This window comes from Nicotiana tomentosiformis, chromosome 3, assembly GCF_000390325.3.
Source record: "Nicotiana tomentosiformis chromosome 3, ASM39032v3, whole genome shotgun sequence".
Classification (NCBI taxonomy): domain Eukaryota; kingdom Viridiplantae; phylum Streptophyta; class Magnoliopsida; order Solanales; family Solanaceae; genus Nicotiana; species Nicotiana tomentosiformis.
The window spans coordinates 100,901,106-100,915,186 of NC_090814.1; the positions used below are offsets into that span (position 1 = coordinate 100,901,106).

Genomic DNA, 14,081 nt, shown 5'->3' on the forward strand with positions numbered 1-14,081 from the left:
CTAGGTTAAGCTTGTCGAGTTTATCTCAGCGTGATCTTCTTCCACTACCGATTTCATGAATTGTACGACTATTCCCAAGCTGAACTCATCGTCATCAATCGACGATCCCAAGTTGGAAAGAGCATCAGCTTCACTATTTTGATCCTGAGGTACATATTGCAGGGTCCACTCCTTGAACCGATGTAGCGTTACCTGTAGTTTATCCAGGTACCTTCGCATTCGTTCCTCTTTGACTTCGAACGTCCCATTGACTTGGTTCACCACAAGGAGGGAATCACACTTAGCTTCGATCACCTTGGCCCCCAGGATTTTAGCCAGTTTGAGACCTGTAATCATGGCCTCATACTCGGCCTCATTGTTAGTCAATTTTACAGTTCTAATAGATTGCCTAACTATATTACCCATCAGTGGCTTCAACACGATGCCAAGTCCGGACCCTTTTGCATTCGAGGCACCATCTTAAAAAGGGTCCAGACCCCCGAGGAAGTCCCTGAGTTCAACAACAATTCCCTTTCTACCTCGGGTATTAGGGCCAGTGTGAAGTCAGCCACGAAGTCCGCCAAAATTTGAGATTTGATGGCGGTTCGGGGTCGATATTCATTATCGTATCCGCTGATTTTCACAGGCCATTTGGCCAATCGTCCTGATAGCGCGATTTTATGCATTATGTTTCTCAATGGGTAAATAGTCACGACATATATGGGATGACATTGAAAATGCGGTTTTAACTTCCTAGAGGTGCTTAGCAAAGAGAGTACCAATTTTTCCAAGTGAGGATACCTAGTTCCGGCCTCGCCTAGAGTCCTTCTAACATAATAGATAGGGAATTGCATACCTTCCTCTTCCCGGACCAGGACTCCACTTACAGCTATCTCGGATACCGTTAAGTACAAGTATAACTGCTCGTCTGCCTTCGGAGTATGAAGCAAAGGCGGGCTCGATAGGTACCGTTTGAGTTCTTCCAAGGCTTGTTGACACTCTGGGGTTCATGAGAAGTTATTCTTCTTCTTCAATAACGAGAAGAACAGATGGCTCTTGTCGGAGGACCTTGAAATAAATTGACCCAAGGCGGCTATCTCGGTTAACCTTTGAACGGCCTTGACATTCTCCACCACGGTAATGTCCTCTATGGCCTTGATCTTATCGGGATTGATTCTGATTCCTCGGTTGGACACCATGAATCTGAGGAATTTCCCGGACCCGACTCCGAATGCGCATTTCTCCCGGTTCAGCTTCATATTGTATTTCTTCAATATGTTAAAGGTTTCCTGCAAATGTTTCAAATAGTCCTCTGCTCGCAGGGACTTAACTAACATGGCATCAATATAAACCTCCATTGATTTTCCTATTTGCTCTTCGAACATCCGATTTACTAGGCGTTGGTAAGTGGAACCGGCATTTTTTAGTCCGAATGGCATCCGATTTGGTTGTACCCGAAATAGGCATCGAGAAAGCTGAGGATCTCGTGGTCGATCGTCGCATCGATCATGCGATCGATGTTGGGCAAAGGAAAAGAGTCCTTGGGGCATGCCTTGTTCAAGTCTTTATAGTCTACACACATTCTTAATTTATGCCCCTTTTTAGGGACTACTACTATGTTTGCTAACCAATCCGGGTACTTAACTTCCCAAATGGACCCTATTTTAAGGAGTTTAGATACCTCGTCTTTGATGAATGCATGCTTGACTTCGGACTAAGGCCTCCTTTTCTGTTTGACCAGGTGGAACTTTGGATCCATGCTCAACTTGTGAGTAGTTATTTCCAACGGGATCCCTTTAATGTCAAGGTGGGACCAGGCAAAACAATCTATGTTAGCTATAAGGAATTCAATGAGTTTTTTCCTGAGCTCGGGACTTAACCACGTGCCCAGGTATACCTTCTGATCGGGCAAGTGCTAGATCAATATGAGTTACTCCAGCTCCTCGACTGTTGATTTGGTGGCATAGGTATCGTCGGGGGCTATGAAAGACCTGGGAACTCTGTAGTCATCATCCTCGCCCGTCCCCTGCTTTTTTGGCTCAGTCGGTACCGATATCGGTGATTGCTATTTGGTTTCTTCCTTGGTGACTGAACTCGGGTTCTTTGATATTGAGAGTGCGGATATCGGGACTACCTCATCGACCCCGAACAACTCTTTTGCGGCTGGTTGCTCTCCGTAAACCATTTTAATACCTCCAGTGTTGGGAATTTCAGTACCTGGTGAAGTGTCGAGGGTACTGCCCTTATGTTGTGAATCCATGGCCTCTCGAACAGAGCATTGTATCTCATGTCTCTTTTGATCACGTAGAACTTTATTTCTTGAACGGTTCCGGCGGTGTTCACCTGCAGGGTTATCTCCCCTTTAGTGGTCTCACATGTCATGTTGAATTCGTTAAGAACTCGGACTGCAGGCATAATTTGGTCTCGTAGACCTAGCTGTTCTACGACCCATGATCTAATGATATTGGCCGAGGTACCTGGATCAATTAACACACGCTTAACTCAAGATTTATTTATGAGTACAGATATTACCAGTACATCATTGCGTGATTGCACTATGCTTTCAGCGTCCTCGTTATTGAAAGATACAGTTTCTTCTGGCACGTAATCTCGAGTCCGTTTTTTCCTTGTGATGGACACTTTGGTGTGCTTTAACATCGGCCACTGGGGGACGTCGATCCCACCAATGATCATGTTAATGACATGCTAAGGTTCCTCTTGCTCGATCTGCTTATTAGAGTCCCTATTCTTGAAATGCTTTTTGGCTCAATCGCTCAGGATCTCTCGGAGGTGCCCGTTGTTGAATAACCGGGCCACTTCCTCTCTCAGTTGTCGATAGTCTTCAGTTCTGTGGCCGTGAGTGCCATGATATTTACACATTAGGTTGGGGTCCCTTTGGGTATGATCGGACTGTAAAGGTCGAGGCCACTTGGTGTCTTTAATGCGTCCGATGGCAGATACAATGGCAGCAACATCGACGTTGAAGTTGTACTCCGATAACCTTGACGCTTCCTCTTTCACTTCTCACAAGGTTTCTCTCAAGACCATTACCTCTTCGGTCTCCATTGTATGATTGATACCGGTCTCTATTTGATCTTGGTTCACGATTGATGTCTCTTCTGGATTCATCACTAGCTCTGCCGGGATAAACGGACCCGGAAAGGGCCCCAAGCTCATCATCTTTGACCCTTATTTTTGATTGGTACCTGTTATGGACGTCGTCCCAAGTTACCGCCAAATATTCTATAAGATTTTGCTTCAACTTTTGTGAAGCCAATTAGCTTCGAGCATTAAGTTTTTGGGTGAAGGCTTGAACAGCCCAATCGTCCGCGACCGGAGGCAGGTCCATTCGTTTCATTTGAATCTGGGACACGAATTCCCTGAGCATCTCATTATCTCTCTGCTTCATTTTGAAAAGGTCTGACTTCCTGGTCTTGACCTTGATGGCCACGGCGTGTGCTTTCACGATGGCGTCTGCAAGCATAGCAAACGAGTCAATAGAATTAGGGGGTAAGTTGTGATACCATATCATAGCTCCTTTTGACAAGGTCTGTCTGAACGTTTTCAGCAGGACGAACTCGATCTTATTATCTTCCAAGTCGTTCCCGTTGATGGCGCACGTGTAGGAGGTCTCATGTTTATTTGGGTCAGTTGTTCCGTTGTACTTAGGAATTTTGGGCATGCGGAACTTCTTTGGGATCGGCTTCGAAGCTGCGCTCGAAGGGAAAGGTTTTTGAACAAACTTCTTGGAATCCAGGCCCTTCAATATCGGTGGTTCTCCTGGGATTTAGTCGATCCTGGAATTGTAGGTTTCTACTTTTTTGTCATTGGCTTCGATTTTCTTTTCTCCCGATTCCACATGTTTTGTCAGTTCCTCAAGCATCTTTATAATCTCAGGGTTGGTCCCGAGTTCAGCTTCACTCGGCCTTTCTACAATTGGTTCATTTCTGCGAGCATTTTCCCGAGATGGTCTGCTGGGGGCGCAGCTCTGGTTCTGCAACAGGGCTATCGGTGCTTGTTGAGCCTGCAACATTTCGAAGATTACTCGAAAGTTGATCACATCACCTTCACTGCCGTGTGTATTTTGGGCTACCGATCGAACTCCCCCACGGATGTTGTTCTCAAGATCGGTAGGCAGGTTTGTATTGATGGCCACATGTGAGTTAGCGTCGATCGGGTCCGCGACCGAAACTCCGTTGGGGTTGGCAGGGGCACCTCGTTACTGGGTACCACATTGTTGTTCTCGCCATGGTGTCCACACTCAGCATCCATGTTCAAAGAGGCAGATTGGGAGTTCGACATTTTAAACTTTGACCTAAAATTAAAGACTTCAAAGAACAAGTGAAAAATAGGGTGCGTTATGAAAATTCGTATCACATTGCCACTACTATCCTTAGCCCCACGGTGGGCGAAACTGTTTACCCTAAAAAACGGATAACAATTAAATTTATTTATGGTTTTAAGGATACATGGATTAATTTGATACAAATGATAAATTGTGTTAGATTAAACGGATAAATAAAGTAATAAATTATCAAACCACTTGAGGAGGGTGATTCCGAAATTAACAACAACCTTAATGAAATATCTACACTCGATCTCGGACTCACAATGACCAAGCACTGAAGAACAAGAATAAGAACTTTGAATAATAGAGAAAACAATAGTATATTGCCTTGTTATGCGTGTTACCATATCTATTGAATAATAAGACCCCCTTTATATAGTAGGGAAGTCCTACCCTAGGTACAATTTCATAAAAAGTAAAAATCTTCCGTTTAACTAATCACCGGATTTCTGCTGGTACGTGCCGAGATCCACGCCGTGATACTCGGCTGGTCACGGATATCACGGCCTTCTGTTAATCGTGCTCGGTTGCCTGACAATGCTCTCTGAAGTCTTTTGGGATTTGGACCGATCCCGAAGTCATGGCCCCGATATTTCCGAGGGTGGGCGTTATGTCCCCGGACCCTGGATCGATGAGACCCTCGCCTCGATTCAGGTTTCTTATCATCACGTCTCTTGCTCGATTTACCTTATTGGAAACCGGGGTGTCCCATGGGCCCGATATATATATATATATATATATATATATATATATATATATATATATATATATATATATATATATCTTTTATCCTCGTGGGAGAACATGTTACGACTAAAATAATTCAATATTAGGGATTTAGCCACTGACTAATTTTCAGTTCTAGCCCTAGGGACTTCGTTCATTTCCGCTGAGGTTCTACACAGATCTTATGAGACAAGAAGTTCCACTCAACAAAGGGTGAGACTTCCAACTTTCATAAGTAGTAGAGTAGTAAATATTTTTGCTATTATGTTTCCTTTTAACATAAATTATATATCTATTAGCATGTAAAAGATTATTGATTAACTTTGTGATTTCAGTTCTTTCTCATCCTCTTCTCTTATTTTGTAAGTATATCCATATTGATTCATTTGTGTTGTCTTGAATACTTACTCTTTGTAATTTGCATATATTGTTTAATTTTCACTTAAAAGGTACAACATATTCTTTCAAGAATAATAATAAAAAAAGGTTAACATTCTAATATAACTAAAACTAACAATCATTTAATTAAATTCAAAAGAATTAAAGAATTTATTAATCAAAATAATAACAAAACGATCAGAGAAAATCAGTTAACTTGAATAATCCAAAATTCTCAAACACACATACCTGCTAATTTTTTTACCGGTTTTCAATTAAATAAAAATCTTAAGTTTCTCTTTTAGTGAATATGACTCAGCCATTCTCTCTAAAATCTAGAACGTATATTTAATATTTTAATTTTCTTTTTACCTCAGTGAACCATTTACATGTAAAATAAAAAACATTATGGCTACAATAAGAATGAAAAGTTTAATTCACCTTAAAATCTGCAATTGAAAAGTCAACATCATTAGCATCATAAAAATTAATATTATCAATTGAATTGCTTTTCTTAGTCATGAACTGTGGCTTAATTTCGCTGCATTTTGCACATGATCTTCACGAGTTCGTCCATTGTTTTTACTATGCACACATAAATTCTACTTACTAAATAAAATAGAGAGTTTAGTGACCTATTTTTAAACATCTTGTGATCATTTGGTCTAGATAAACAAGGGTCTTTAATTCTTTTGAGTGAATAACCATGTCTCTGAAAAATTAGAGAATACCTTACTTATAGATAAGATTTCGATTTTTTTGTTTCTTGATAGCAGTTTAATTTTTTGATTGTTTTCCACTTTCCCAAAACAAACTTTGTAACTTACAGTACATTATCCATTCTATTGATTAAAAATTATGGTATTATAATTAATGCACGCAGCACGTATATTGCACGTGTTACTCGCTATAGAATATTTCTTGAAAGATATTTTACTTTTATATTTATGTTATATTGTATATGTTTCTAAGAATAGAAGACAAACTAATTTCTTTTTGACGATGTATTTTATTTTTTATTTACATTATGAATTTTAGTTTTCTCTTATATTTAGGAGTTATTTTTTTTACTAAACAGTTTCATTCCTTCTCAATTGGTACTTGTCTCGTTTTATTTATTTAAAAAATTTATTTATAGATAATGTGATTTCTTATTGAAAACTTTTTTTCTTTTTCTTTTTAAAATATTACATCGATTTACTAAGATAGTAAATGTAACAAAATGAGTTACCAATTACATTACACTGTTTATGCATAGATACAATGATAGATGATATTCCTTTTTTTTGTTGTTGTTAATTTTTCCTTTTGGCCACTTAAAAGAGAAATACTTACTTAAAAACTTCACTTGATTTATCTGTAAGTTTGAAGTTTTTGTCTTTTAATCCTTGTAGGTATCCAATGAATTCGTAGGCGCTCCTTAGTTTTAGGACTTTGAAGGGTTTCCTCTTTTTCTTAGTTTGGTAATTTAGTAAATTAAAAAGAAACATCTTATAAATTACAATTTTGTGCAGCATGTATATTTTAAAAAGAATATTTTAAAGTTATTTTGGTCTTCATACTTTTATAATGATATAGATATAGATATAAATATAGATAGATATAGGATCCTTATGGTGCAGGTCCATGTGTTTTCTGATAGCAACATTAACCTAATTGCTAACTACAAAAAAGAAAACGAACTATTTACAGTATATACTCTCTTTGTCCATGAAAATGAATTGTTGTAGACTAGGTTGCTTCGTTCGCCAAATCAACTTATTCTCTCAAGATTCCTTTCATCTCCCTCTCTAGTTAACACGCCAAATTGATATTTCAACTTTATTGCCTTTGCAATCTCTGCTTTTGCGTAGCAATATGTTATTGAGTGTTTCCTTTTAATTCTCTCATAAATCTTTTGCCGTTTGGTTACTGAGATTAAGGGTTATCCCAAATAAAACTTGAGATTAGATTTATCCAGTATTTAATTACGGATATTAGCTAAAACTAGAATAAGATTTATACCAAAATCATGGATTATCTATTCCATATAGAAAGTGAAATTATCTATACTGCATTCCTGGTTATAATTCCGAAATAACCTTGTTTTGAACCAAACGACCCCATTCTTCTTTAACCATTGTCTGCTGCTTTTCTTAATAGTATAACATTGCTTCTCCAATTCTAACTCGGATGGAGAATCGTTATTTCTAATTAAAATCCATAAAAGCTTGTCTTCATCTGCTTATAAGATCCTTGTCTGTGTATATATAACGACTAGTCCTTGGATCTTATAAGTGTATCTAACAAATGTTTTTACCACGCAACAGGACACTACTTCTGGTACTGATATAAGAGTAGCATAAGACGACAACATTGAGGATATTGAAACCTAGCAAAAAGTTGTGCCTCGGTCGACGTCCCTACTACATAAAAAAAAAAAAAAAAAAAAAAAAAGGCCCTACAACGCGCGAAGTTAAATCCGTTTAGGCACATAAAAACTAAAAAGTGATTGAAACATCAACAGCTGGAACTATAGGAACAGAAGTTGGAACGTGATTGCCTTGTTAATTTGATCTCTAATCCAGGAGGGTGATGTCCTAAATTTAAACAGAATTACGGGCAAAAGAATATTAAGTTACATTACATTGTTATGCTTAACGAGAAGCGCAAAGCAGGAACATTACACATAATCAAAGCCAGCAAAGGCTTTTGAAGCAATTTTTTCTTCACTTACCCAGTTATGCTCATAACAGGAAGGTTATATGCACAAAAAGGCTATACCTCCAGATCGGACACCAAACAAATAATGGTTCCATTAATATTCTAAGACACTGCCGTTTCAGTAGAAGGAGATGCTGTACAGGAGCTTCCTTCTGTGCTGTTTCTCAAAATTATTGATGATATCATCAATTGTATCCTCCCAATTTTCAGTCGCATCAAGCTGCAGTAAGAACTTATAAAGTTGGTGAAAGACGAAAAGAAATTCATATTTGAGATTTTATCAAGAACTGCAAAACACATACTTCTTGGCACAAAAGCAAAGCAAGGCGACCTCCAACTGCTGCCTCCTCATGGTTATCTTTTACTTCTAAATTGATTATAAGAACCGGCTTCAAGAGGACTTGATTTCGGTTATGAAGATCTGCGTTATCAGAAAATGGTTGAACCAATTATGCTTGAGATCCATAATGCATGAACAAAAACACTCTCCAAGAAATGTAAGGGGATCAATTGTAAAACTATCCGACAGCAGAATACATAATGTTCAAACTTGTTCAAATGAGGAAAACATCCATGATTTCAGGTGCTCTTGCCAATGTAGAAAACTTTTTGCCATCATAGAATTACAAGACAGGTGTACCACAACACAGAATGAGATCAAGTCTAGGCAGCTCTTAAAGGAATATATAGCATGGATTCAGTACAAGAATGTCTATTAAGATCTTGCTTTTAACAAGACAGACATTTTGCTATACAATGATTTGCAAGATGTGTCAATGACTACAACCAAATTGCCGTCTAGTTCCAAATGAAATAAACAAAAACGAAAGACCGAGAAGAAGGACAAATGAGATCATATATTCTACTTTAGCATATAGAATAAAAATCTGTTTAAGCAGTTAGAAGTAAGAATAGAATGAAAATCTGCTCAAGCACTTAAAAATTAGCGTAAAGCATTTGATTCATTTAATAAAACCTTAAGCAGAAACAGTACCAAAGACCCTGGAGCAGCACAAGCTTCATGTCAGCATCAATCAACCGACCACTCTCTCATCTTGTAGATATGTTGAGATATGGAAGCATAACATTCACCCACATATAATATTATTGTCTCATAATCCTACGTGGTTCTTCCCTTTCTCTTTGCTAGAAAACTTCTAATTTGCATTGTGCTACGGTACACTTATCTGTTCCAGTCGTTCTATTTTCGTTCTATGTGTTATATTTTCATCTATATGCCATTCTCTTGGAAGACTTAACCACCTTATGGGAGCTAAATATTTTTTAAAATACCTTATATGAGCTAAACTACTTGCATATATATATTCAATCTCACTTCTAATTGTCCTAAAACCTTATTTTCTAGAGTACTTTTCCATTGTTCTAATTTCTTGTTGACGTTCTCACTAACTTTGTCAATTAACACAATATCATCTGCAAATACCATGCGCCATGAAACCTCATTCTATATTCTATTGCTTATTGGTTAGCATATCTATAGCTATGGTCAACAAGTAATGAAACAGGTAGATCTCTAGTGTAAACCCACCACTATTGAAAACTGCTCTGTATCTCCTTTTGTTCTTCTCACTCTTGTAACCACCTCCCTCGTATATATTCTTTTACGTCATTTACATAATTAATATAATTTCATTTCTTCTCAAGCACCTATCAAAAGATTTTGCTTGAGTATCATATGCCTTCTCTAAGTCAATGAATATCACATGGAACCCTTTTTTCTCTCGTTATAAATTTCCATTGATATTCTTGGAAAAAATATAGCATCTCACAGGATAAACTTTACTAACAATCCCACTGAATGTCCGGAACAAAAGAAGAAGAAAAGACACACACACACACACACACAAAGGAAAGGATGTCAAGATAATAACACTGTAATCTCTCGTCTAATGACAACATATTCAACATCAAGAAAACTAAAAATGAAGAATTCCAACTATGCATTGTGAAGTAACAATTTGTTGTACATCCCAGCTTACATCTTCCTTGGTCAAGAAACGGAAATTATTTGGGACGGAGAGAGAAATTTTTTCCAACACGAGTAAACATTGGAAGAGTACTATATCTAGCAGTAGCAAAATCATTCCCTATTGCAACTCCCTTTGAGATTAAATTACATTGCTAGTTCTTAGAAAGGCCCTGGCCCCTAAACTCTCTTGCATCTCCAACTACCTTCCTTACTCTCCTACGACCGTCATTTTAGTCTATAAGCAGAGGTTTCAGCACTCGCAGACAGAGATAGTAAAATATGTGGCTTAGACTACTATACTTTCCTTTTTTTTTGCCTCAGAAAAGCAAGCCAAGAATATCTCCACAAGAGATAAGATTATTGAACTTTTTCTCACCCAAATGACCAAGTCACGATTTTACTGCAGCTAGAGAACATTTTCTACCAATCTTTACCTTCAGTAGGTAAATATCTTGCAATTGCAAGGATAACGCTTGGCAACTTTCCCTCGTACTGTATATGGCTATTCAAAGGTTTTTATGAGCATTAAGAATTATTCCTCAGATGCTCCATGGCTATTAGTCAACTGGGATGCTACATAAAGGTTGTTAGTAAAGTTCACACCCTTCGGTACTGAAGGCTTGGAGATGGAATCCAATAAGTCTGATCCGAGATAATATTGATCTTTTTTCTAACCTTACTAATGTGCAAAATTTTCAAATTCTTCAGCAACCTGATAGCCAGAGCTCATTTAAGTGCAACCATTTAGTAGGATTATCAATCCATCATTTTCAAATAAACAGAAACGCAAACGAGTATTACCAACCTTCAAGCACCAAATCAAAAACTTTTTCTTCAAACGTAAGTACGACATCAAAGCAACCATCAGCAGCATTTTCCTGCCAACGTTGAGGTGCAGTCTTTACACCCAAGTTCCTTTTTAGCATAGGCAATATTCCATTTCGCTTGTACCTGGAAAAATGCAACTGAGGCTCAACCCCCAATCCCAATTAAAACGAGAGGATTCTGAAAATAAAGCAATATATATCCAATAAATATAGTTTAATAACCACTTCTTCGGCATGGAAAAGAGTAAAGGTTGTAACTTTTGTCCTACAAAGGAACAAGTAACCTAATCTTTATAGTTTGAAGGTTTAATCAGTAGAAGACAATGAGGTTTTTATATTCCACAAATTGCAAGCTTAACCTGTACTTAATAGTTTAATCTCGTATATGTTGAAATTTATTCGCAAGAAAACAAATGTTTTCCCAATAGTTAGTCCTGTTACATGCATGTTATCACATTTGAACTAACAGAACTTGATTAAAAAACACATAATCCAATTAAATGAAGTCCTCCCAATCCATTATACTAATAGGCTATGTAGGGTAGGAAATTAGCATTAGAAATTAAGCATCCAGAACCTTCAATCAGATCAATCCAAACCCTAAAGCACCAGTGAAATTCATCAATTCTTCCAATGAGATTACAAATCAGTACACAAAATTAGGGTAATCTAACTGCAAGTGAAGGGGGGACAAATGCTCTTACGATCACTAATAGAAGGTAACTAGGCAATTTTGACCATGGCAAAGATATAGCTAATGAAGACAAAAGGAGAGCATAGAGAAGCAGAAAGGCGTACAGTTCCGGGTCTTTGCGGCGGAGGTCGTCGAACATGTGTTTATAGGGAGTGCCGAAGTCGTAGACATTGGGTTCCCTAATAGAAGGACCTGGAAGCTTCACGTGTTGCCCCGTCCCGTACGAAGCTACATCAAACCCTTCCCTTTTCAGCAGGCAATGAGCCTCCATGCTCCGGTTCTGGTTCGACGAACAAACCATCGCGTACCGGAGCTTCATACTTGATTCCGGCAGTTCCTCACGGCGTAATACTCTTCTATTCCGGAGGAAACGAATTCGTCGATAGCTACGAATTTTGCGCCTGTGCCTTGCAGAGAAAGAGTATAGCTTCAAACACTTGAGCAGAAATTTAGTACACTAGAAAGAGCAAGGTGTTTTTTTTTTTGGAGTCCGAAACCACAATAGGTCCTTTTACACTCAAAAGAACCAAAATGTGGTTGTTTTGCAGTCAAATAACCTCGTACTTAGTCCAAAAGAACCAAAATGTGTGGGCGAAAACTGGCAATCGTAATATATATAACGCCATTTTATAACAACTATAGTATGCTAATTAAGTATAGCGTCCTAATTTAAGGCGCTATATATATATAACGCCCTAACTTACCGTGCTATATATGTTATGTGGCTCACCAATGATTCTTCTGGGCTTAACTGACATAACAATAATTCAACTGGGTATAGTGCCCATATTTAAGGCGCTATACCTCAAATAATTGTACTCTGGACTGGTTTTTGCCTTATTTGAAGAGGTTAAGGATTTTATAAAAATACATTCATAAATATTCTCAAGTCTTCTGAAATATTTCTTCCTTAAGTTATTTTGCATTTTGTCATAGTATCTAAAGAGCGAAGAATTAGGGTTTCATTATATTGGGGGTGAGGTTGTGGTGACGAATAACTCAGTAAGCTATAGTTTATCTTCACAGTATCATGTTAAGTTGTCACTTACAATAGAGTACGATATATTGATATTATTATTATGTAAAAAAATGAGTGTGAGCAAACGTTCGGTGAATATTAAAGTAATCGGAAGATATTCGTATTTTGTTACTCCGCAAGGGGTTGCTTGTTATGCTGAGTTTAACATCGAAAATGATGAAACTCTGAGAGACTTTTTGAGGACTCCGGATGAATACCGGAAATTTCTTGTGATAAAAATGTTTGAAATGTATGTCAAGGCTGAAAACCTTCGCAATAATGAGGTTATGCAAATTAGGGATATCCCCCAGTCATCGGGTGGTTATTTTGGAGCAGTTTTAGCCGAACAGGTTCTGGGTGAAAGAGTTTGACCTGATATAAACTTCTCTCCACGGGCGAATGAGGAGCGAGGAAATAATTTCTCCCCTAGTTTACATAATCCACAAGCCGAGTGGTAAACTTCAATTTTTCTTTGTTACGATGTTTATTTTTGATGTATTGAATTTGTATTAATACTCATATATTCCACAAGGGTACCAGCCAGATATGAATTTTATAAGTTATGAACCAACGCCCAGTTGGAATATGCCTAGTTTTGGTGTGTTGGATCATGGTGGTCCATCCGGGAGTCATCACCAACAGGATAATGTCCATCATGGGATATCAACACATTATGATTTATAAATTAAGTGATAAAGCTATATGTAAAGTTTGGATCAATTTGAGTAACTCATTATTTTGTTGGTTGTGCAGTGAAAACGAGCAACTTGAAGGTCATGTCCTTACACAATTGGCCGAAGACGACATATGTAATCGCGATCTGCAGATGAGCAGAGTCAGTAAGAGAATAGTAATTATGACAACAATGTCGATGAGTCTGGAGATGACACACCCTTCCCTGATGAGGGTGATGAGGAGGAGGAAGAGAATGTTGAACCTGATTTGACGAGGGAGCATGCTCCATCTCCCGTTAGACTAAGAGTGTACGAGTCCCACGTGTCGTTTCATTCAAGGGAGATTCCCTACCTTGATTATTTGCCAAGTATGCCGGATGTGGATGCCCTCACAAGGAATATTGACGAAATTCGGACAACAACGTGGGATGAATCTAGAGCAACGGTGCTGTCAAAGGGCATGCTTTTTCCTAATAAAGCGCGCCTAAGCAGGGCGGTGCGAATGTACAGCGTAAAAGAGTGTCGTGAGATCACGGTAGCAGAGTCATCTCCGAATGTATACAAGGTTATTTGGCGTACATAATTTACGGGTTGTAATTGGATGCTGCCTGCGAGGAAGAAGAAAACAAATATGTGAGTTGTGGGTAAATACATTGGCACCCACAATTGTGAAATGGACACATTCAGTGGGAATCATTTTTACTTGAATGTTGACTTGATTTCTCTTGTCTTGATTCCACACAT

The 14,081-nt window shown here is 38.2% G+C and overlaps 2 protein-coding genes across 2 annotated transcripts; both read right to left on the reverse strand.

Annotated features, from left to right (window-relative positions):
• LOC138908248 (uncharacterized) lies at nucleotides 1-405 on the reverse strand. Its single transcript, XM_070198903.1, has one exon. The coding sequence runs from the start codon at nucleotides 403-405 to the stop codon at nucleotides 1-3; it is 405 nt and encodes a 134-aa protein (XP_070055004.1).
• A 7,541-nt stretch (nucleotides 406-7,946) lies between these two features.
• LOC104107559 (uncharacterized) lies at nucleotides 7,947-12,173 on the reverse strand. The gene is made up of 4 exons (XM_009616395.4): nucleotides 11,750-12,173; nucleotides 10,930-11,075; nucleotides 8,437-8,555; nucleotides 7,947-8,354 (listed from the first exon to the last, which is right to left on the reverse strand). The coding sequence occupies exons 1-4, from the start codon at nucleotides 11,962-11,964 to the stop codon at nucleotides 8,253-8,255; spliced, it is 582 nt and encodes a 193-aa protein (XP_009614690.1). The 5' UTR covers nucleotides 11,965-12,173; the 3' UTR covers nucleotides 7,947-8,252.
• Nucleotides 12,174-14,081: the final 1,908 nt, after the last annotated feature.

Bases quoted from the DNA above. Each gene is read 5' to 3' on its own strand.
- LOC104107559 (XM_009616395.4), bottom strand. From the start codon at position 11,964: ATGAAGCTCCGGTACGCGATGGTTTGTTCGTCGAACCAGAACCGGAGC. The intron at 11,076-11,749 runs GTACGCCTTTCT...GCATTTTTCCAG, and splicing joins CGCCGCAAAGACCCGGAACT to GTACAAGCGAAATGGAATAT. The intron at 8,355-8,436 runs GTATGTGTTTTG...TTCTTACTGCAG, and splicing joins CTTTGCTTTTGTGCCAAGAA to CTTGATGCGACTGAAAATTG.
- LOC138908248 (XM_070198903.1), bottom strand. From the start codon at position 405: ATGGGTAATATAGTTAGGCAATCTATTAGAACTGTAAAATTGACTAAC.